General features: G+C 42.4%; 1 protein-coding gene across 1 annotated transcript; it reads right to left on the bottom strand.

The window, feature by feature from the left end:
• Positions 1-391: 391 nt before the first annotated feature.
• trarg1a (trafficking regulator of GLUT4 (SLC2A4) 1a) lies at positions 392-25,062 on the bottom strand. The gene is made up of 3 exons (XM_015951639.3): positions 24,098-25,062; positions 2,365-2,497; positions 392-2,173 (listed from the first exon to the last, which is right to left on the bottom strand). Exons 1-3 carry the CDS (start codon positions 24,500-24,502, stop codon positions 2,163-2,165), a joined length of 549 nt encoding a protein of 182 aa, XP_015807125.1. The 5' UTR covers positions 24,503-25,062; the 3' UTR covers positions 392-2,162.
• Between the last annotated feature and the right edge of the window lie 263 nt (positions 25,063-25,325).

The raw sequence follows: 25,325 nt of genomic DNA, 5'->3' as shown, positions 1-25,325 counted from the left end.
ATAACGGGTAACTTTCCAAAGAACCAAATTAAACGCATAAAACAGCATTTTAACACAAACAAGGTGTTTTATAAAAAATGATTTTACCTGAAAAGATACTAAATAATACCTGTGAAAAATATTACCTCACACCTTCTGCCTTTGAAAACATTTTGACTTAATCAGTTATAAAATGAGTTTTATTTTATTTTATTTTTTTTAGATCTGAAGCTATTAAGATTAATTTGAAATAAAAAGTGTAGTTGCTTATACACAAAATATAAAGAAGTTAGAATTGATGAACCGTCCTGCGGGGTATTGTTTCTCATCAGCGTCGTGTTTTTGGTACTACAGTGTTTTAATCTCGTACGTCATCTTTTTTTTTGTCGTCACACAGAAAAACAGAACAAGCTTGGGCCATGCATGGTAACATTTATTCCTGACATGCAGAAAGTACAGCACAGAGCTGATGAGAACAGTCACATACAGCAGAGTGGAAATGAACCAACCAAATATAAAGGTCAAAGTAAGCGTTTCACTGACAGCAGAGCGTGGGTTGGACACCAGGACCACAGAAGAAGAGCTGCAGGTCAGTAAACGTGGGGGTCTTCTGATGTGTGGATGCACTAATCTTTCTATACAGCTGCAGACTGGAACGGTTTCAGAAATCACGGTGATTAAAGTGCTAATCTTTGACACGGTTCAGTTTTGGACTAGGATCACATTAGCTACCGTGTGTAGCTGATGTTTTTATTTGTAAAAGCCCTTAAAGGGGTTGTCAACCCTGCCTCAGAGTCCTCCACCCAAATATCAATTTTGAAAAATGCAACATTAGTAGGCGTTGCCTGGCAGACCGAGAGGGCGGAGCTGCAGTAGTGACCGAAACCATTAGAACTCAACAAATGGCAACCAGCTGAATGCATTTTGTCTAAATGGGCCCTTAAAAATCAACAAAACAACAACAAAAATCTTGAAGTAATGCTACTGCCTCACTGTGGTCTATCAGAGAACTCAACACAGAGTTTACTCCCAACCTTATTGATTCGTGCTTGGATTTTAAATAATCTCCTTTAAAGACCTTTTTATCTCACTCAAACTGACATACTTGTTCATTTACAAAAATAAGTGCACATCGGCCTGTTTGGCTCATCGCATGCAGACATAGTGGGTAGATGTTCCTGTATAAATACATTACATTAGAATACAAGGAGGAAAGACATTCAGTGAAACAATGGCTTTTAACAGTCAGTGCGATGTAGGAATGGTAGTGAAGAAACAATGCCCGTAGGTCTCACAGGAAAAATATTTTAAAAAGGATGTAAAGATGAAGGTAACGTTTAAAAAAGATGCAAATATTGGCTTTCTTTTTCTGTTTTTGCTCAATTAAATCAAATCTTGATGAGAAATGGGAGTGATTCTGCTAAATGTACACAAAAAATGTCTATGTGCAAATGTTACTCCCTTAAGATATGAAACAACAGTTCAAAAGAAGGCAGGATATTTGTTATTAACATTCAGGCATGCAGTTGGTCTCATTAATCATGAGGAAACGTAAGAACCGTGTCCCGGCACCGTTTCACTAACGTCCACTGATACTCCAGGTGCTGACGTTCAGCCGGCGGGACGGTCTCAACAAACCCAGCATTGCTTACAAACATCTTTAAAAAAGGTACGTCTACTTTATATATTTTATCAGCATTTAAATATACATTTTAAATTGTAAATGCTTTGAATGCAAGATGTTCAATAATATACGAGGGTTATACAAGCTCTCTCATGTTTAAAGACCAATTCTGATTTTTTTCCCCCCCAAGAAGCCTCGTGGCAGACGTAAAAAAGTCCATCATTCATTCTCGCCACTTATACAAGTCTTCATTTCTGAAAAGTCCTCGTTCTGCAGGAAAACACAGACACTTCAGCTCCTCCCCTGGTGAACTTCTCTCCTCAGAAGTTTACTGCAGGATATTTTCATCAGGCAAACGTTACTGAAGTCTAATGCATGCATCTTTCAGTGATATAATTTCTAATTTGTTTACTTGTTGAATCTCTCACGACGTGGTTGTTTCTTTTAAATGCTATCTGAAGTTGGCCATGGTGGGGATGCAAAATGGAGTAAATGTTTAAGTCTTTCTTCAGTGCATCTGTTTTTTTGGCTTTGATGTTGTTTTTTCATCTTCTCCAGGTTAGTGATTTCCTAAAAGAGAAGAAAAACGTCAGATTTAAAAAAAAAATTTACTGAGACATTTGAAAGCTTTGCATAGTATCAAATGCTTTTTGCGCAAGGATTTACATTTTTCTGAAGTTTTATGTGCAAAAAAAAAAAAAAAAACTTGAGTTAGCATGATCAGATTTTGTGATTTGTTCCACTTGTTTCTGTGTCATTACCAGTGAAATGAACGGAGACGTAGACTATGATGATGAGCAGTCCCAGGATAATAGAGACGATACTTAACAGACGAGCCAGACGACCCAGCCTCCTGGCCCCATCTACATCCCCATTCTGGAGACTGTTCCTGGACTGTGGACACATGACGAAAAATTACAATTAGAGAGAAAATAAATCAGAAAGTCTTTGAAAACATTGAAACGACACAGTTATTCATAAGAGATCTGGTCAGCTTTGACTCAGTTTAGAGAATGAAAGTACTTTAACCAGTGAGAGCACTTTATACTTAGTCTTGTTTTTGCCACATTCCTGTTGTGTTTGTAGTCATTTTGATTTGCAAAAGTATGGAAAAAACAGGCATGTTGATGAAGGTTGTATTCCATTCATAATAACTTCTGCTTGTTGGAAGTTCTACAGAAGAACCACCTGCACAGCTGCAGGAGTGGAACACAGCCCTCGTTAACACCTGTGTTTTTTGCAGGGTGGTTGGGCTCTCCCTTAGAGATGAGGTGAGAAGCTTGGTCATCCAGGAGGGGCTCAGAGTAGATCTGCTGTCGACATTGAGAGGAGCCAGTTGAGGGGTTCGGGCATCTGGTTAAGATGACTCCTGGATGTCTCCATGGTGAGGTTTTCTGGGCACATCCAACCTGGAGGAGACCTAAAGGAAGACCCAGGACATGCTGGAGGGACTATGTTTCTCACCTGGCCACGGAACACTTTGGGGTTACCCCTGAAGGAGCTGGCCCAAGTGGCTGGGAGGAGGGAAGTTTGGGCCTCTGCTGCTGCCCCTGCGACCTGACCCCGGATAAGCGAATATAATGGATAGATGGAAACAGGCTGATGCGGATGATTAGCTCAGTGGAAAGCCGAAGATCTCATAAAATGTCTATCTGGCCTCTCTGACCTAATGAAGACCAGAGTAGGTTCAATTTTAGCCTTGAAGGATATTTTATGTGTATTTAAGATAATTTCCAAATGCTGCCAAACTCAAAACCACACAATCTTATGAACCTCAGAAAGTAGGTCAAGATGGCCACCACAGCTAATTAACAAAAGCAAGCGCAAAGATAGTTGGGAGTGAGATAGTCTGCTATGTGAGTAGTAATATCTCTAATTATTGGACAGAATTTTTATTAGATGTAGCTCTAGAAGTGACTAACATAACAGTTAACTTCATACGGTAATCATTTACCCACAGGTAGGCTTTTATTGTTAGTCACTATTCAATTCATTTACATTCTATTTACCTCCATATTCAGCAAAGTTACTCAGAAGAAAAGTCACAACAAAACAATATCTATAATTTTCTGGTCTTTGGAAAAAAAGATAATGAACCCTGATTTAGGCAGTTGTGATAATCCTATTTGAAATCTAACCTTGGGAATCTCCTCGTTAAAATTCACCACAACTATGTAGAAACTGTAAATTACAATAGTTTCCAGAATAAGATAAAAGGATACCCCTGCAATCCCAAATAGTTTTCTGTTGCTAAATTCTTTTAAAATGCCCACGAAAATGTGTTGCCCACCATCCTTGGTAAAACTGTCTATTTCAAACTGGCAATTGATGGAGGATTGTGACTAGCAGAGCCAGTTGGACAGAGCAGCTGAGAGTGCAGCAGTGTGAAGAGCTTGCATATCATTTTTATGTTGCATGTATATTGCTTTGTGTGTGTGTGTGTGTGTGTGTGTGTGTGTGCATTCTGCAGAGGTGGAGACAGGATGATTTATGTCTAAAAGAGTGAGGCTGGATGAATGAGATTCCTGAATTGCTGCACTGGGGTTTCTTGAAACAAGAAGAAGAAAGTCACATGAGAATTTTCTCTCTTTTCCTATTTTTTTGTTTTGAACTCCATCTTTAGTTTCATGCAATTTAAATTTGGAAAACTGTTCTTTCTGTGCAAGAACACAGTGCTCATTACAATTCACAATCAATAAAAGAAAGACGTAACACACACACACACACACACACACACACACACACACACACACACACACACACACACACACACACACACACACACACACACACACACACACACACACACACACACACACACACACAGTAATACAATTTGATGATTAGCCAATCTTAACATAAAAGCCTGACATTAGTGGGTAACACTTCACAATAAGAGTACCTTTATTAATGTCACTTAGTGCATTATTAAGCATGAATAAACTATTGAATAAAGTATTAACAACCGCTTAATAGTAATGTTAATATCACGCAATGCATTACTAAGCAGACATCCCCCCGCCCTTTGTCCTGACCTTAAGGGCACTTAATAGTTGACAATATCGAGAATGTTAATAGAGGGATCCTTTGTTTATTCATGCACTAATAATTAATAATGCTAATAAAGGGACCCTTAATGTAAAGTGTTACCAAAAAATAAAAATATAAAAAAATATTTTTTAAACAAAGCATCCAAAAGGCATCCAGCTAAGATGATGTCTGAAAAGAAAGACAACAAGCACCCAATGAAGCAATAAGTTCATAAAATAAAACCAACTAATTAAATCATCCAACAATCGGCCAGCCCTTGAAAAATTGCCTTCATATAATTCATCAATATGAACAGAGTTTGTTAAAACAACAGCACCTCTGATCTGAATTCGAGCGGTGTTTTGTTATTGGACTTCTGTGCCAGTCATGGATTGTCCATAATGAACACCATGTTCAGACATAAAAGTGTCCATATGTACTCTCTGCACCAGGATACCTTAAGCTGCAGCTTGATGATCGACTTTGTTGTCGTTTCATCTGATCTGCGGCCGCGTGTCTTGGACATTCGGGTGATGAGAGGAGCTGTCAGCTGATCTCTACCTGGTGGTGATTTGGCTCCGATGGTGGGGGAGGATGCCAGTCAGATCTGGCAGGCCCAAACATATTGTGAGGGTCTGCTGGGAATGTCTCACAGAGTCTCCTGTCAGAAGAAGTTTCAATTCCCACCCCCGACAGAAATTTCCAAAATGTTCTGGGGAAAGCCGGGACATTGAGTCTGAGTGGGCCAAGTTCTGTGCTTCTATTGTCGATGCGACTGATCAGAGCTGTGGCTGCAGGGTCATTGGTGCCTGTAGTGGCGGCAACCCCCAAACCCGGTGGTAGACACGACAGTTAGGGAGGCAGTCAAGCTGAAGAAAGAGTCATATCAGACCTTTTTGGCCTGTGGGACTCCAGAAGCAGCTGGTGGGTACTGGCAGGCCAAGTGGAACGAGGCCCAGGTGGCCACAGAGGCAAAAACCTGGGCATGGGAGTAGTTCGGTGAGACCATGGAGCGAGACTTCCATTTGGCTTTGAGGAGATTCTGATTCACCATCCAGTGACTCTGGAGGGGAAAGCAGTGTGCTACCAACACTGTTTACAGTGGGGACGGTTTGCTGTTGACCCCTTCTCGGGATGTTGTGGATCAGTGGGCAAAGTACTTCAAAGACCTTCTCAATCTCACTGGCACGTCTTCCAGTGAGGAAGCGGAGTCTGGGGACTTTGGGTTGGGCTCTCCAATCTCTGCTGAGGTCACTGAGGTAGTTAAAAAGCTCCTCAGCGGCAAGGCCCCAGGGGTGGATGAGAGTTCCTTAAGTCTCCGGATGTAGTAGGGTTGTGTTGGCTGATGCGGCTCTGCAGTATTGTGTGGACATCAGGGGCAATTCCACTGGACTGACAGACCGGGATGGCCGAGTGTGTTCCAACTACTCACTGGAGCGGTTTACAGCTGAGTGTGAAGCAGCTGGGATAAGAATCAGCTCCTCTATATTCGAGACCATGGTCTTGAACCGGAAAAGGGTAGAATGCCTTCTCCATATCAGGGATGAGGTCCTGCCCCAAGTGGTGGAGTTTATTCTGGAACTGCGCAGCTGTGGGTGGCTGCATGTTGGAGTAGCTCTGTTGACTATATGTACGTTTTGCCTTTTCTTGGACATTTTTTCTTCTAGTTTCTCAAGAAAAACTGTATTTTTCTTCGACATTTTACGTATCTGTTTTTGGTGCTGTGAAGCTTGGAAGATTTTTACTGCTATTTTTTCACTTTTTGAGCATTTGTTATGATGTGTAACCATGACAACAAGTTGGTTTACAATCGGAGCAGCTGATTAACATTGGAAAGGCTGAAATAATACCTCAAATGAAGCCACAAATCTCAAATGAGCTAAAACGCAAGAAGCATGGGTGCAGAGCGGGAGCAAAATGAAGACAGAGAAAGAGGAAATTCAAACCATTTCTTCCATCGATCATAATGGGCAATGTGAGATCACTGGCCAACAAGATGGAGGAACTCCAAGCCCTTTCAAGGACTCAGCCAGAGTTTCGGCAATGCAGTGTTATGTGTTTCACTGAGACGTGGCTGCAGGACCATATCCCCGATTCCAGCGTCTTTCTGCCAGGATTCCTGACACTACGAGCAGACAGAGATCTGAAGAGGAGCGGGAAAAGAAAAGGAGGTGGAGTGGCAGTGCTTGTCAACAACAGATGGTGCCATCCAGGTCATGTTTCAGTGAAATGTTGTCTCTGCAGCCCGGATGTTGAACTCTTGGCAGTAAGTTGTCGCCCATATTTTTTGCCAAGAGAGTTCACCAGTGTTGTCTTGGCAACCGTTTATATTCCACCTTCAGCCATTGCTGAAAATGCATGTGATGCCATTGTCGCTAAGCTACAAACCCAGCACCCCAATGCATTTGTGGCTATATCTGGTGATTTTAATCATGCCTCGCTCTCTGCTACACTTCCAACATTTCAACAGTTTGTCAGCTGCTCCACCAGAGAGAACAAGACATTGGATTTGTGTTATGCAAATTTAAAGAATGCATACATGTCCAAAACAAGACCTCCATCAGGGACAATCAGATCACAGTCTTGTTTTTCTCTGCTCAGAATACAAACCATTTGTTCAGAGGCAACCTGTGACAAGAAGAACTGTGAGAAAATGGTCACAGGACGCTGAAGAAGCCCTGCAGGGTTGTTTTGAGACCACAGATTGGATGACTTTCTGCCAAGGATATGAAGAGGACATCAATGTCATGACTGGATGTGTCACTGACTATATAAACTTCTGTGTGGACACCATCATACCCACCAGAACAGCGAGATGCTTCGCTAATAACAAACCCTGGATCACCAGTGAACTGAAAAATCTGCTAAATGAGAAATATAGAGCTTTCAAGGAGGGAGACAGGGAATTATTGAGGAGCATACAGAAGCAACTGAAGGTCAAGATCAGAGACAGCAAGGAGGCATACAGGAAGAAGCTGGAGAACAAACTACAGAGGAACAATATCAGAGATGTCTGGTCAGGGATGAAGAAGATCACAGGCTTCAAGCAGATGAAGGATTGCACAGATGGCAGTCTGGGCACAGCCAATGAACTGAACAAGTTCTTCGATAGGTTCAGTTCAGGAACAAACCCAGCATCCTCCTTGCCTGTCCCCAGCCAATCAGACATCCCATCCTCCTCTGATCCAACATTTTCCTGTCACACGCCAGCTCTTTTGTCCTCTAACGCAGTCATGGACTCTTCTGGTTCTATAAATCTGTCTTCAACCAAGTCAGGAGATGCTGCTGCCCCATTTATCTCCCCCTCCCACCTATCTGTCTCTAGAAGTCAGGTGAAGAGGCAGCTGGAGAGACTGAACAGGAACAAGGCTGCAGGTCCAGATGGTGTCAGCCCCAGGGTACTGAAGGCCTGTGCAGAGTAGCTCTGTGGGATTCTGCAGCACCTTTTTAACCTCAGCATGGCCCAGAAGAAGGTTCCAGTCGTGTGGAAGACATCCTGCCTGGTTCCAGTTCCAAAGAAAACTCGCCCATCAGCCAATGACGACTACAGACCGGTTGCCCTGACATCCCACATCATGAAGGTCCTGGAGAGACTCCTGTTGGTCTACCTGAAGAAGCAAACTAGGTCATATCAGGACCTGCTGCAGTTTGCTTATCGCCATGGAGTTGGAGTTGAAGATGTCGTCATCCAGCTGCTTCAACCAATCCACTGTCATCTGGACAAAGCAGGCAGCACTATGAGGGTCATGTTCTTTGATTTCTCAAGTGCATTTAGCACAATCCAGCCTGATGTACTTTGCCAGAAACTCCAGAAGACACAGGTGGGGGCCTCAACTATCGCCTGGATTAAAGACTACCTGACAAACAGACCACAGTTTGTGAGGCTGAAGAACTGCACATCAAACCAGGCGATCAGTAACATTGGAGCACCACAGGGAAATGTACTCTCACCATTCCTTTTCACGCTGTACACCTCAGAGACCTGTCATCTACAGAAATACTCAGATGACTCTGCAGTTGTCAGGTGTATCAGAGATGGACAGGAAGCTGAGTACAGAGAGCTAGTGGAGCGCTTTGTGGCATGGTGTGGAAACAATCATCTGACCTTGAATGTGAACAAAACAAAGGAGATGATTTTAGACTTCAGAAGAAACAGGGTGGAGTCAAACACTGTTTCCATCATGGGAGAAGAGGTGGAGGTGGTTGAGGAATACAAATACCTTGGAGTTCACCTGGACAACAGACTGGACTGGAGAAAGAACAGCGAAGCCGTTTACAAGAAGGGGCACAGCAGACTGCACTTCTTGAGGATGTTTAGGTCCTTCAATGTCTGTAGCAAGATGCTGCAGATCTTCTACAGGTCTGTTGTTGAGAGTGTAATCTCTTCAGCCAGGAGTAGTAGAATCAGAAGCAGAGACCTGAAAAGGCTCAACAGCCTGATAAAAAAGGCTGGTTCTGTTCTGGGGACGACTGTGGAACCACTGGAGGAGATAATGCAAAGAAGGATTTTCCAGAGAATCAAGAAAATTTTGGACAACCCTGAGCATTCTCTTCACAAGACTGTCCGACAACGGAAGTGTGTCTTCAGTCAGAGGCTTCTTCAGTTTCGCTGCAACACTGACCACTACTGGAGATCCTTCCTGCCAACAGCCATTGTAATATACAACAGCTCTTTGATGACTTGATTATTATTATTATTATTATTATTATTATTATTATTATTATTATTATTATTATTCTGAGCTACTACAGCAACCAATTTCCCTCTGGGATTAATAAGGTATTTTTGAATTGAATTGAAGTGTCTCAGGGCCTAGTTCATGAGTGACAGAATGATGGAATGCAAGATCGATAGGCAGATTGGTGCTGCATCTGCAGTGATGCGGGCATTGTACCGATCTGTCGTGGTAAAGAGAGAGCTGAGCTGGAAGGCAAAGCTCTCGATTTATCGGTCGATCTACGTTCCAACACTCACCTAGGGTCACGAGCTTCGGGTAGTGACCGAAAGAATGAGATTGCAGATACAAGCGGCTGAAATGAGTTTTCTCTGCAAGGTGGCTGGGCTCTCCCTAAGGGATTGGGTGAGAAGTGCGATCATCAGGGAGGGGCTCGGAGTAGATCTGTTGCTCCTCTGCGAAGAGAGGAGCCAGTTGAGGTGGCTTGGGCATCTAGTTAGGATGCCTCCTGGATGCCTCCCTGGTGAGGTTTTCTGGGCATGTCCAACTGGGAGAAGAACTAAAGGAAGACCCAGGACTTACTAAAGGGACTATGTCGCTCGTCTGGCCAGGGAACACCTTGGGATTCCCCCAGAGGAGCTGGTCCAAGTAGCTGGGGAGAGGGAAGTCTGGGCCTCTCTGCTTAGGCTACTGTCCCCACAACCCGACCCTGGATAAGCGGCTGAAAATGTATGAATGTATGTATGTTAAAACAACAACACATCTGGGAAACAGCAGTGTTCCAGCTTTGAAACAAAGTCCTACTAGAGAAAGGTTCATCAGCCCTGGACTGAAGGGTTGGAACGATGATGTGAAATCTGATTTTAGGGTAAATTAACACAAAAGCAAAAATAACTACAGAAAGAGAAGAACCTGAATCTGATTTCCTGCTCGTGAGGAAACCTTAGCAGCTGTCCTTGGTGCTGAATGTTCTCCCTTAAGGATTCTAGTTTCTGCGGCAACTGGTTCTTTTTCTCCATTAATCAACATATTTATTTAATAAAATGATGTATGTTTTATACAGGTTATTTATTTTTCTAGTTTAGTTGTGTGTTTTGGCTTTATTCTGGGCCTGTGAATTCGGGGTTCCCTCAGTGATAGGTAGGGTTACACTGCATAGGGAAAGAGGTGAAAACAAAGAGTGCTCTTTATTGCCTCCTCCCTGCCTCCAGGCTGACCCTGGTGATCAGGTCAATGATACTAATGCAGACCCTGGTGCTGCAGCAGATACTGCTGTTCAGTTCTAATTTGTTTATTAAAAACAACAACAGTACTGTCTGAACTATGAGTTAATCTGATGTTTTCAGCTTTAACATAAATTAGAAGGTCTACATGTTTAAGTCTGAGCTTAAGGTGATTAAAGTTCAATTTTCTTAAATTATTCCCTTTTTCTCTCATGTCCAGGGAGACACCCTGTTGTCCCACCTCCACAAATGCAATGTGAAACTATGGTACAAAGTCCCACTGGTTCCTGTATCGATCCAGACTCACATCACGGAGAAAAGCAGCATCAGCATCTTAAATCAATGCTAGTCTCTTTCAGAAAACACTACCTATTCATTCTGCTTAGAGAGAACGTGTCAATGAAAATAGGGGGAGATTTAAAAAGGATGCAGGATTGTCCTTCTATCAGAAACATGAGAAGAAACCAAAAATGTCAGCACTTTTATTTATGATAACCAACCTATGTTTTCATACGTGGGGCCTGCAACAGATGGTGTGTGTGTGTGTATACGTAAGTGTGTGTGACTTTCTATTATTTAGAATTTTGTTATTATTATGAATGTTGGTTGTGTGTTTGTACTTTCTCTCTCTCACACACACCACATGCACTCAACTCATGCTTTCATGTGTGTTCAGTGGAGGCTGCTAAGGCAGTAAGTGCTCCTTTTTCTTTCTCGTCATCAATAATGAAGAACTAACAGCAGCCGCTTGATAAAAAGCAGCATAGTGAAAAACGAGCTTTTTTTTAACAGCTTTCACTGAATCTAACAGGTAAACCATGTTGTTTTACTTGTATTTATAATTTCATTATTATTTAACCCACATAGGATGCTGCATTTAACTGACACGCCTGAATTTATACTTTTTTTTTTTGAAAACTCAAAGTTGGGAAGAATTTATTGATTTTAGAGAAATGCAATCCCTAGAACAGAGAGCATGAGAGTGTTGGCTGGTCCTTTAGTCTCTTAGCTTAAACCCCCGAAGTCTGGCTAGGTGTTAAAAGAACCAAAACCCATTGGGGCTTCAGAGACTTTTGCCCTTTTACACCAAATCCTCCATTAAAATTTCAAGCTTCCTAATGCAGTCTGCTCTCTTATGCGTGGAAAAATAAAATGCACTATAATTGCTACTCCAGCTACATGAATACTGATTGAATTTACATCCTAACTTCTGTACTGAAAACAGTCAAATAGAAAAACTACAGAACCTAAGGGTGATGAAAAAGATGATGTCTTATTCCATTAGCGCAGAAGCAAGCTGCTGCTAGAGTGGCTTATTTAGACAATCCAGAGTCAAGTTTCCCACCAGCGGTTAACAACAGAGAAGCAGTAGGAATTGTTACAATGCTAACATGAAATTATGTCACTGGAGTAAATTTTAGTTATTTCAAATACAAATAGAAATCTGAGTAAATTACTATTTGATTTTTAGTAGAACTTTGTCAGGTATGAAATTGGTTGTTTATCTCTTTTAATCCACATCTTTTTTAGCTGAGTGATCTACGTTTGATGAATCAGTGAGAGTTATGATTCATATGGTGGAGAAACAGATGAAAAAGTATTTTTTGGTTGAAGTAAAAGGTATGTCCATGTTTAAGACTAAACCAGAGGATGAGAAAGGACAGATGTGTTCTTTTAAGTTGTGAAAGACACAAAGAAAAGAAATCTACAAGTTGAAACGATGTATCATGGTTGCATCACTTGGCTTACACAATGTGTGTGTCCCTTTAAAAACATACTTCGCCCCAAAGAAAAAAAAGGTCCCCCAACCCTGCAGCAGCAACAGACTTTAGCACTGAAGAGGGATTCTAATAGGATGGTTGTATTATTCCAACCAAACTAATCACAAATGAAATTGCTGTGGTGTAGTTGTTAGCTTGACTATGACATATTTTTCCTCATTTAACAAATCCACTCAAACACACATGAAAACATCTAACCATTCCTTTAGGTTCATGATGCTAACTAGCATTCATTGTGAAATTGTTGCTAATTAGCCTTTAATGGAAACCTGTGGAACTTTTTAATGTTTTAAATCATTTCCTGGAGCTAGGGTTAGGATTACCCTTTACGGGGTTAATGAAATGTCAATCAGACCTCCACCGCCCTCTGTATCCAGAATACCACACTTGCAACGTCAGAGTGCCAATCTCTGTTGGAGTTAGTAAAAGTGGATCTGACATACCTGCAGTTTTGTGCCCGAACACGTTCATTGAGCGATCGTTTGTGAACTTGTTCATTTTTGTTGTGAATGGGAACCGAGCTTGTTCATGTTTTGCCTGATGAATGTTAATGTAAATGGGTTCATTATGGCGTGCGCGAACGGGTTTATGAACGCGTTCTTTTGACGTTCAAGCTCCAGATCTCCACGGAGCTAAAGCCTAGCCAAAACACCCTGTTAACCATAGAGTTTATAAAAAGTAGAACCCACAAATGTGGCCACCATAGGCTGTAGAGATCAGTGCGGCATCTACTCTTCTCTGCCTATGCTGTGTGGAGGACGAACATCATGGTGTGTTCCTTTTAACTTGGAAAATATACAACTGTACATAACATCGATTTTAGATGCACCCGTAAAAGTTAATCTTGTAAAATAAACACGTTTTCACCACAGCTACTATTGTTATTAAAAGGAGTTATCACAGAGTCGCACTGGTAATATTTAACTATTCCTTTATTTATTTATTTGCTTTGTTTTTTACTAAATCATTTGGGATTGCTCTTTATGACCCAAGGTCTTTACACTTTTCTTTGGGCAAACAAGTTAGAAAATTCACTCAATTTGAGAAGTTCCTTCATTTAAAGAAAATTAAATGTTTTGCACTCTGAAAATTGCAATTTGAGGTACATCCTTGCTTCCCAGCCCATCTCAGCCTGGTTCTCCCCTCTGTTTGATTAATAATTCACCATTTTATGAAAGTTATTCAAACAGTTTTTCTTCATGTTATTGAGAATATATATATATAAATATATATATATATATATATATATATATATATATATATATATATATATATATATATATATATATAGAGAGAGAGAGAGAGAGAGAGAGAGAGAAAGAACAATGAACAAGTTGGTTTTTTAAGCAAACTTTCCCAACACTGCATGCCTGGCGCTGCAGTCTGCTTTCTGCATATTTCCTGCATGGTTTGATTGTGAACACAGCTGATTTGTTTAATTTAGTGATGAACCGCTCCTGTAGAGACTACTGAAGGCTGGGGAGACATTTCAGCAGTTAGATTAAGGTGTTAAAAAGACAACGGTACAGCGAGGAGACAAGTTTTTTATCTTTGGTTCCTTCAAAGGCAGTTCGAAATCTGGGTGTTGTGATTGATGAACACCTGACCTTTAAAGATCATGTTGCCTTTGTTGCTCGTTCATGCCACTTTGTGCTGTATAACATACGAAAGATCAGACCATACCTAACACAACATGCCACCCAGCTCCTGGTGCAATCTACTGTCATCTCCCGCCTCGATTACTGCAATGCCCTTCTAACTGGTCTTCCAGGCTGTACTGTGAGACCTCTTCAAATGGTCCAGAACGCAGCGACGCGTCTGGTCTTCAATCAGCCAAAAAGTGCACACGTCACCCCTCTGTTCATTGAGCTCCACTGGCTACCGCTAGCAGCACGCATCAAATTAAAATTGCTAACACTAGCATACAAAGTCCGAGATGGTACGGCTCCCATCTACCTGAATCCTCTTGCAAAGGCTTACGTCTCGGCCCGGCCGCTCCGGTCATCACAGGATCGTCGGCTAGCAGTGCCTACACCACGCTCAGGACAATCCAGACTCTTCTCATGCATCGTTCCACAAATGTGGAATGACCTTCCAAGCACTACCAGAACAGGGGCTTCCTTTTCAATTTTCAAGAAACTCCTGAAGACCCTGATCTTCAGAGAGCATCTTCTTAACTAGCACCCTCCCTGCACCCGTCCCCCCTCTCTACCGTCCACTCCTTGTTCCCTCCTCTCCATGATTGATGTCAAATTGTTGTTGTTATTGTTGTTGTTAGCCTCAAGGGCAACATGCTGATTATCACTTGTTAGTTGCTTTGGACAAAAGCGTCTGCTAAATACATAAACATAAACATAAACATAAGTTTCAAATTTGCTTTGACTAACATACACTAGGGGGTGCCAAAAGCAAGCCAAACTCCCTAGTATCACTCCAGCTGCAAAGTGTTTTATTGGGTTGGACATTTTTACTGCAGCAGGTCAAATGCTTATTTCTAGATGATAAAAAATCATTAGAAAAAGCTGTTTGTGTTGTGGTTAATACACATTTAGTTTGAAATGCACTCCGAGCTTTCTTTCACAATTATCTTTTCGCTTTTATCATTACAAAAATCATCATGAGGTCACTGGCTCCATTCTTGAGCTGGTTAATGATCTACCATGATTACTTTCTGTATTTTCTGAGTGCATTCTGATTCTAATAAAGTATTTAGGTTTTATCTCTGCAGGTCTTCAGTATGAAGCGATCTGTAATGTTCTCAGGATTTAATTAGTAGTAGGAAGTTATGCACCTACACACACACATACAAACACGCACGCACTCACACACACCTTGCCTCGAGAACAACATATGCGAGACCATATTTTATGGACTGTTCTGCAGCGCGTGCAATAATGTTCCTGCAGTTTGGGCATTCACATTACCGGGATGGACTAGTAGGGCTGTAAAAACCTTTTACCCCTGCCACTCCAATCCCCATAATTGACTGCACGTCTTCCGTATTTGCAAGCCACAAGCTTTCTCCACAAGAGCATCTGTCTGTGGCAGCAGCCAGCTGGAAGCTAGTTTTTAGGTGGTACTGCTGCTGGAAGTGGTGGGAAATGATGATGGATGGAACTTTTTCTGTTTTGTTTTTTCAAAGCACCGTCAGTCAGTAAAGGCAGATGCTGTCTCACCATTAAATGGTACCACAGATTATTTTTCTCTGTGGAAATCAGTAGCTTGTTGAACCTGGTTTGATTCTAAAAATCCACAATCAGAATGTGTTCAGTAGTAGAAAATAGTGTTGATGCTCTGCTTAGAAGAGCCCAGTTAAAAAAGACGACTCTGTAAGCCAAACATTCAATAATCAGCAGTTTAAAAGAAGCTATAGTGTGGACAGATGAACAACTGTGTGCAGAAAAGGGTGCAAACTGATGCATTTTCAAATTATATCCAGGTAAATCGAGTTATTTGAGTCCTTATTTGCATTCATGCAACAGCTAAAACATCCGTCAGCATGACTCCAGTCTGTAAATTGTGCACGAGTGCATGAGAGAACCACCCAGGTCCTTTCACCTACTTTTTACTCGTTTTCAATTCAATTCAATTAAAAAATACTTTAATAATCCCAGAGGGAAATCATATTGATCAATCAGCAGCTGGAAAAAAACTCGAAAGACAAGCGAGACTTAACCAGAATCTTTTGTCATGTTTGTTTGAAAAGGCTTTCTTGGGAATTAGAGGAGCAGCAGCATCACAGTTTGACTCACGTCAATCAGACTAACAACATTTCCGCTTGCGGTTCGTAACAAGATGGTGCCTGTGCTTGGCTTAACCGCGGTCACCGGCCACTTTTTCAAACTTTTCTCCAATATCCTCCTCTTTTCCACCTTGCTCCTGTCTGCGATCCTCTTCAGTAGTGTCCTTGCTACCATCTCCTATGATTGCCAGACTCTTTTGTCCTTCCGTTCGTTCACGATCGCCCAAGATGCACCGAGGACGTACCTCCCTGTTTGTTTATCTGAGTGGCACACTGGCCCGGAGCCAAATGATTCCAACCAGGGCGCCTCCAGCGATGTTTATCCGGTCCCTGGAAAACGTCGGAGGAAAAGAGGTAAACAAGCAGGAATCCAGGTGAGAATAAGACTTCTCTTAAAGCGTGGTTTATCTAGTAAACATCGGCGTGATCTTCTAGCTTCTTGTCCTTTGTTTGGCGACTTGAGCGCCACTTCCACATTCCCGCCAGGCCGCGTTGCGGCGCAGTTTCTCCGTCCTAGTTTTTTTAAGGTCGGTTTATCCTCATTCCTCAGTGGTTTCTCCTCCTGTTCCCTCCATAAGTGGTTTTTATAAACACCGTGCATCTAACCCTACTAATTTACATCCACTAACTCCATCTGTTTCTGTAGTTTCTGATTCCTCCACCTCACTCAGTATGGCTCTATTAAATACCCGCTCTGTTAACAATAAGTCCTTCCTGCTCAATGATCTAATTCTCTCTAAAAACCTGGATTTTTTGTTTCTGATTGAAGTTTGGCAGCAAACATCTGATTATTCTGGTCTGATTGAACTCTGCCCGAGTGATTATTCTTTTCTTAGCCAGCCCCGGGGTTCTGGTCGTGGTGGAGGCCTAGCTGTTGTTTTCAGAGACCATCTTCCATGTAGATCTACAACCTCTGGTCACTTTGCTTCCTTTGGACTGCAGCTGATTAAAGTCAGGCGTAAGAACCCGTTCTACTGTGCTGTGGTCTGTCGTCCACCTGGTCCAAACAGTTCTTTCCTTCAGGAGTTTAGTGACTTTCTATCCTCCACTGTGAAGCTGTCCAGACTGGTGATTGTTGGTGACTTTAGCATCCACGTTGATGATACCTCTGATCACTTTGCCATGAACTTCTCCAGCCTTATGGACTCCTTCAGCTTTACCCAGCATGTTTCTGGGCCCACACACACCAGGGGGCACACTCTAGACCTTGTTTTTACCCTGGGTCTAAATGCTGACAGTGTTTGTCCTGAGGACGTTTATATTTCAGATCACCATTGCATTTTCTTTAACTTGTCAGTTTCTGCGTCCCCACCTCCTGCTCGTCGTATGGTTAGTTCTCGTTTTCTTAATGAGAGCACATCTAGCAGTTTTTCTGCTGCTTTTGATCCACCCTGTTCTTCTGATAATGACCCAGATTCCTTAACTTCTCAGTTTAACTTCTCCATTCTGGACAACATCTGTCCTGTCAGAACCAGATCAGTTCCTACAGTGAACCCTACTCCCTGGTTTAATGACAGCCTTCGCAGCCTGAAGCGCCAATGCAGAAAAATTGAGCGTTTGTGGTAGAGAACCCCTCTCCAAGTCCATCTGCTGCACCTAAAGGATCTTCTGACATCCTTTAACTCTGCAGTCAGAGATGCTAGGGTTTCCTATTTCTCCAACCTGGTGTCCCGGAGCAAAGGTGGTGTCGCTTTGTAAGTTGCTTTGGGTAAAAGCGTCTGCTAAGCACATAAACATATAAACATGAAGGGAACCCCAAGGTGCTGTTTAACACCATCAGCAGCATCGTCTCTCCTGCCTCTCCTACAGCCTCCATCCACTCTGTTGCAGACTGTGAAAACTTTCTGTCTTTCTTTGTGGACAAAGTCAATAAGGTTAGATCTAGCATCTCTCCTTCAGCCTTATTGCTGCCTCTCCCGACTCCAACCAGGCCCATCATCCTTGATAGCTTTGCTCCTGTTTCTGTAGCTTAGCTAACCAAACTAGTTAACTCTATGAAGACCTCTGCATGCCCCCTCCACATCTTACCCTCATCTTTGTTTAAAAGTGCTTTTCAGTCCATCGGTCCCAGCGTGCTCTCTATAATTAATGCTTCTCTGATTTCTGGTCAGGTTCCTGCTTACTTTAAAAATGCTGTAATTCACCCGCTTCTTAAAAAACCGAGTCTCGACCCCTCTCTCCATAGTAGCTTCAGTCCCATCTCTAAACTTCCGTTCATCTCCATGATCTTGGAAAAGGTTGTGGCTAAACAACTCACAGCTGCTCTTGATGAACATAACATCTAGCTTCCAGTCAGGTTTTCATAGAGTTCATTCTTCTGAAACAGCTCTTCTTAGGGTCTCTAATGACCTTCTGACTCACAGTGATGCAGGGGACTGTTCTGTTCTGGTCCTGCTGGACCTGACTGCAGCCTTTGACTCTGTTGACCATCACCTGCTACTGGAGAGGCTGAGAGACTGGGTAGGCCTATCAGGAACTGCTCTGGAGTGGTTCTCCTCTTATCTTTCTGAGCGCTCCTTTTCTGTGACCGTCTCCAAGTTTAGGTCCTCCACCACCTCTCTTACCCATGGTGTCCCACAAGGTTCTGTGCTGTGCTGGGGCCTCTGCTCTTCCTCCTCTATCTGCTTCCTCTTCAGCACATCCTGAGCTCCTTCAAAGGAATTTCCTAACATCTTTATGCATATGACATCCAACTGTACATCTCCTTTAAGCCCCATGAGATGTCTAAGCTGCAGCTGTTACCTGCTTAGACTCTATCAAAACCTGGATGGCTGGGAGCTTTCTACAGCTGAATGAAGATAAGACTGAGATCCTCATCTGTGCCCCAGACAAGCTGGTTCCCAAAGTCAGAGACTCTCTTGGTCAGCTTGCTTCTCACACCAAACCTTCTGTCAGGAATCTTGGTGTGATCTTTGACCCAGCTCTCACCCTGGATTCTCATGTCAGTTCTCTTATTCGCTCTTCCTTCTTCCATCTCAGGAACATTGCTAAGCTGAGTCCCATTCTGTCCTGCTCTGAACTTGAGACAGTTATCCACACCTTCATCTCCTCACGCTTAGACTACTGTAACTCTCTTTTCACGTGTCTGAGCAGAACCTCCTTGAACCATCTACAGGTGGTTCAGAATGCCTGTGCTCGGCTTCTGACCAAGTCCTCCAAACACACCCACATCACCCCACTTCTCCTCCAGCTTCACTGGCTGCCAGTCAACTTCAGGGTTCATTTCAAGATCCTGGTTCTGATCTATAGGGCCTTACATGGACAAGCACCATCTTACATTGGTGATCTTCTTAGTCCCTACACCCCCAGCAGGTCCCTGAGGTCCAGTGATCAAAGACTACTGGTTGTGCAGCACCAGGCTAAAGACCAAAGGTGACAGATCATTTGCTGCTGTGGCCCCCAGACTCTGGAACTCTCTCCCCCTGAGCCTGAGATCAGTGGACTCAGTGGTCTCCTTTAAAAAGCAGCTGAAAACTCATCATGTTCAAGCTGGCTTTGGTGTGACCTTCGTCACCCTCTCCTTCTCTGCTCTCCCCACCTATTTCACCTTCCTCAGGATCCACTGATTTCCCTCTTTCCTATTCACTCTCTCTTTCTTTACATTTTTAAATCACAATTGTCTATTTTTTTGCTCATTTAAAATATATTTTTAACCATTTTCTAAATTCTTTTTTACATTTTTACATTATTTGTTTTTGTGAAGCGCCTCGTGATTTTATCTTGAGAGGCGCTGTAGAAATGATATTTTCTTCTTCTTCTTCTTCTTCTTCTTCTTCAGATGACCTTCTGAATTTATTCATTAGGGTTTATTTAACAACCGGTTCATAATTCATCGTGAGTTACATACTAACGAAGCCTGACATGGATTTTTTCTGGATGCAGGCCACTGGAAATGGAAGGAAGTTAATCCATTATTTAACAGTAGACTCGCTCTAACCTGCTGTGGCATTTCAAATCAAATCATCTCTTTAAAAGTTTTTTTCTCCTCCAGCTTTTTCTATAATTTCCTGCAGTCTGGATGGTTTCCTCTGACCTCGCCTCATCAATATAATGGTACAGTAGAGGTATCTGTTACACTGAATGCTGCTCTTCCAATCTGAAGCTGCATCATGTGGTACCAACCACACACTGATGGTTCTACTTTCTGGTCCTGACTCACTTGCACTTATCTGACATCACGGCCTTATCAGAGTCAGCTTCTTTTCTAATCAAGCTACTTTATGGCCATTTGAAGTCCCCCTCACATCCATCTGCCCTTGCAGCAAACAGTGCTCTAATCTTCTTTAGGAAGCCCGTATCTCCTTTCTTCTACCCCCCAGGAAGGAAAGAGAATCCTGCCATGAAGCCGGTCAACTGCAGAAAGCTGCCCTCTGCAGAGAAACTAAATTGACTTCTCTCACCTTCTATTGAGTTAGTGGTCAGCTCAAGTTTCTCCCTCCTTCACTCTTCTTTCTTCTGCCCTTTTGTCAGACCCCCCCCCCCCCCCACACACACACACACACACACACACACTTGGGGAAGTACCGGCTGTCTTGTTGGTGCTGCTGCATATTCTTTTGGTGTGTGATTCCACTGGACTGACATTACATAACTGTGTTTCCTGTCTTACTTTTGCTTGGTTCCTGCATCCATCCGAGTTTAGCTCCCCTACAGTAATGCTAAGCTGTGAACAGAGATCAATGCGTCCCCTACAGACATGGCAGCATCTTCATCACTGATCTACCTATCAACCAACCCTAGAGTTTAAGATCTACCCATTTCCAACTAGGGTCATAACTTCATTCTTAGACCAACAAATTCTTATTCCAGTTTATCCATGGTGTTCTAAGCCTCTCGTGATGAAGATAGACACCAAGTTCCTGAGCCTAGCCTATTGGAACTGGCGTAGCAGCGGGTTGCCATCAAGATAATAGATAAGAAATTTGGGTTTTCATGAGCTGTATGCCAAAATCATCGATATTAGAAACAATAAAAGGCTTGAACAATTTCAGTTGTGTGTAATGAATCTAATATATATGAAAGTCTAATGTTTATCAGTACATTACAGACAATAATGAACTTTATCACAATATGCACATTTTTTAGAAGGGCCTACACACACACACACACACACACACACACACACACACATATATATATATATATATATACATGTATTTATATATATATATATCTTTTTTTCTTTTTCCACATGGCACTGCTGTTGAGATGTGACCTGCCAGTGACAAGATGGCTGCCTCCATGTCTGCTTGCCCTGTTGCCGTGACGACGACAAGTAGTCCTGGCCTAAGACCTGCCGGTGGCCAGATCACACCGCGCCAGCACACCTGGACTTCATCAGCTCTGATAATCAGCTGCCTACAATGTCAGCTGCCACACTACTCATGGAGCCGCCAGGATAGAGGCAGACTCCATGTGAGCGTTAAAGCTCTTTGCTGTGGCTTTTTGTGAACTTTTGATGGAGAACTTAGATTTGTTGAGCCTTACTTTTTCCATTATAATCCCAGAATTTGCGTTGTGTTTCAGAATAGTTTATTTTTTTGAGTAATAGACCAGTCTGCCAGACCTTTGGTTTGGTTGCTTTGGGTTTCCCCCTGTAATTTAAATAGCGTAGCATTATTCTGGTCCTAACAGTCTTTTTTTCTTCCCCCCCCCAAACACGTAACTTCTCATTTAGGCCCATCTCCTGCTACAGGATTTAGAAATTTTTGAGGGGTACTGAAAACAATGGAGACCCTGTTTTGGTTCTATGGTGTGTGGTATGCAGCAATACAGCTAAAACTACCAACCAAACCAAACTTCCACTATCAAACAAGATACCTTGCAAAACCTCTTGAAATCAAAAGTGCCTTTGAGTTAACTACCATGGTGGAGAAGGGACGTGCAGTGTTCTGTCACCTCGTCACCTCAGACGGGGAAATGTGTAGCCAGTCTCAAGCTGAGTGATCAAGAGAGAGGAGGTCCCTGTAAGGAGTGTGATACAGCTAACGGTGCGGTCAAAAGACCGCTCTTCCTTGTCTCACTACCGCTGCAGACAGTTCTGACCTGGTTTAATGTTTCCAGACCCTCTGGGGGTCCCAAGCAATTACCTGGCCTGCCTGTCGGCATGTGGCATCAACAGGCAGCAAGGCCCTCTGTTCTCAGAATCAGACAAATATGTTCCAACATCAGAGCAATCCCAACATCCTTCTGAGCTGACCAGAGCACTCTGAACATACCACGCAATATCTGATAAATGACTTTTAGAGTAATTTGATTTTAGTAATCAGGCAGAATTCGCATGTGAATTTATGATTGATTTTAATCCCGTCTGACCTTTAAACATTTTCCCAACATTCTTCTGAGTCATCAGATCTATAGAAACCTAGATGTTCTTTTGATACAACCGTAGCCTGTGCAGCCGTGCACATTAAAGCACATTAAGGTCATGGACTCATCAACATAAACAACAGCCATTTTGAGTCAGACTTGTTACTTGGAGGTAAATGTTTGTGTGTTTGTGTTGTCCTTGGTAGACAACACCTTTAAACAAGTGTGGTGAAGACACAATAGAACTTCTGATGAAACTAGAGATCCAAACAGCTGATTCTCACGAGGTGCTAATGGTTAACAATACTAAATGCTGACACCGGCATTTGTAGAAAATAATGTCTATTTATGTACTTTTCAAGGGGCTTCCTACTTCTATTACAAGCCAGTTGAACGAATAATTTGCCATCGTAGCAAGTTTGTGAGCTAAAGTTAATTATTTGCTCTATCAAAGCAGAAATCTGGCGGATGTCCAGTAATCATAAATCCAATGAATTTATAGTGTCCCCTGAGTGTAGCATACGTGTGCATAAATACAAATTTTAGACATATTCCACAACAGTTGTTTCTCTAAAAATTTATTTAAATGAATAATTAACTTATATAATTTATGTAAAAAAATACATTAATCCAGCACTTTAGGTATTTTCTATTCATAGCTGTACCATATCAGGATTCTGAAATGTTTTGTGAGGTGAGACTGAGAGGAAGCCTCAGCAGTGGGACAGAGGACGCCTGTTTAGGTGTGTCAGCTGATGCTTTATTGCATCTTTGCTTTAAATCTTTGTATTTTAGGTTTTTAAGATAATAAATAATTTAGAGTAGTCCCCTTACACTTGTTTTCTGTTTCAAATTGTTTTTAAACGATAATTTCATTTATTTGGGGGAAAATTATCCAAACCAACCAGACTTTGTGAAAAGGTAACTGATCTCTGAACCAGTGGCGCCCCCAAGGGGTGGCCAGGACCACCCCTAGAAAATGCTGGCCACACCAGAGCAGACAAATGTTCTTTGATGAATCATATTAATGTTCGCACATTATTATTTAATCAGGCTCAAATGTAAAACCCAATAAAATATATAATTAAAGAATAAATAAATAATCCGATTTAAAAAAAGTATACATGCTCAACATTTTCAAAATGAAAGTTTAAATTTCTATAGTTTTTAAAGATGTTTTTGTGAAGAGTTGTGTTCTTTAAATTTGAGGTAAGTGCGCTGGATGCTTATTGTGTTTTTAATTTAAAATAATAAAGGAGCATGCAATGCATCACCACAGGCTACGTTCTTCCAGAGTTACCACACTGACCAATCTGGTGTGCCACCCCCAACATTTTCTCTTGGCCCATCTGGCCACCCCTATAAAATTTTTCTGGGGGTGCCGCTGCTATGGCCAGTTAGTTTAAGGGCAAAGGTCAGAAAAATTTCTTCAGGATTTTCTGCCAGAGAGCAGAAATCATGGTTCTATCAAGTCACCCAGGCCCTGAGGCAGCAACCCCAGACCATCATGCTACCACCACCATGTTTCACTGTGAATATGTTACCTTTTCCACACAGTCAGGTTAAATTACATCTCAGGTATTAAACTGCATTTATTTACTGATTGTATTTTTGATGATGCAATTTTGAAACATCTAAGTGCCACAAAGACAAAAAAAAAACAAGACGTTTTTAAGAGAAAGGATGCTTTTGACAGCTTTTATTTTGTTCGTTTATAATTGTGAAGTACTCACCATGACAGAGTACACCAGTGCAACGATGCTAACGGGCCAAACTGGGAAGAAGCAGGAGATGATGACCAGGATGAGGTAATCCCGGGGCCTCGGGGTCTCCTGGACCCCAGCATTCCCGGTGGAGGAGCGGCTCAGGCTGGCCTTGGACGGGGACAGGGGTGCTGTGGCGGCCAGCTGTCCCACAGAGCCCGACCTCAACGCCACGCTGTGGCCATTCTGGTCAGCCTCCAGGGTTTTGTCTCCATCCATGTTCCTGGTGAATGAAGTGGACATTTTCACGCCACTGGGCTCGGTGGTCACCGCCAGGAGTTTCTCCGTCTCCTGGAAGTCCGCAGGCGGCGCGCCTCCTCCACCCTCACTGCTCAGGTTGGACTTCAGGAAGTCGGTGTCCGTGTTTATGGCCATGTTTAATTATGATTCCAATAAATTCCGCAAAATCTAAATTAGTAAACAAATTCAAAGCTGATATTCATATCCGATAATCTTGGACCATGGAAGTTCATCAGACTAGTTTTTCCTCTGGGGTGAAATTTAAATGATCTGAAAAGTGGTATTTTTTATAAGCTCAGATGGGATTTATACCCCCCACCCCTCCAAAATAAAAGGAAAACAATCAGAAGAAAGCTCCGCGATTCATCCAGATGTCACTCATCCTCCTGCATCACTTTTCCTCTCCTTCCCTGGTATCCTTTGTTTGAGTCATTTCTAGAAGCTGAGATCAGAAAAAACAAGCCCACTCCTCTCTGACAGATTCACTTATCCCTCTCTCTTCTAGTCTCACCTATGTCCTTTGAGTGTTAGTTCATTGAAAAGTGGCTGCAGGATTTCTCTTTCCTTTTAAAAAGATGATGGCGATGCGTTTGTCCCTCAGCAGACCCCCCAACCAGTCATTTTCCTCTCCTCTCCCCTCACTGTCTCCACGCCGCAGAGCCACTCGTCTCAACTTGGGACCACTGTCAAGCTGCTTCACCAGGTCAGATCACTTCCGCTACAAAATAAAAGCCTCTGTCAAAAACTGAAACAGGAATTCATGAGAAGAAAAAACGTGCATCGCATCATTAGTGAGTGTAACATCAGTACTGCGTACGTAGAGCTGCTTAAACTGCAAACAATCACAAATGATTAGACTCAGAAATACCTCATCTAACTTCAAATTTTTGTGGCCAAGCACATTGAAAGCTTTGTGAACAAACATTTTCTTTTAGAAGTCTTAGTTTCTGCTTCAGGG

This window comes from Nothobranchius furzeri, chromosome 13 (assembly GCF_043380555.1).
Source record: "Nothobranchius furzeri strain GRZ-AD chromosome 13, NfurGRZ-RIMD1, whole genome shotgun sequence".
NCBI classification, from domain to species: domain Eukaryota; kingdom Metazoa; phylum Chordata; class Actinopteri; order Cyprinodontiformes; family Nothobranchiidae; genus Nothobranchius; species Nothobranchius furzeri.
The sequence above is the reverse complement of the archived record's forward strand: the minus strand, read 5'-3'. Positions and strand labels throughout refer to the sequence as shown.

What these genes read in the sequence shown, in the direction of transcription:
- trarg1a (XM_015951639.3), bottom strand. Translation starts at nt 24,502, where the DNA reads ATGGCCATAAACACGGACACCGACTTCCTGAAGTCCAACCTGAGCAGT. An exon ending in CACTGGTGTACTCTGTCATG is followed by an intron (nt 2,498 to 24,097) that starts GTGAGTACTTCA and finishes ATGTGTCCACAG; the next exon opens with TCCAGGAACAGTCTCCAGAA.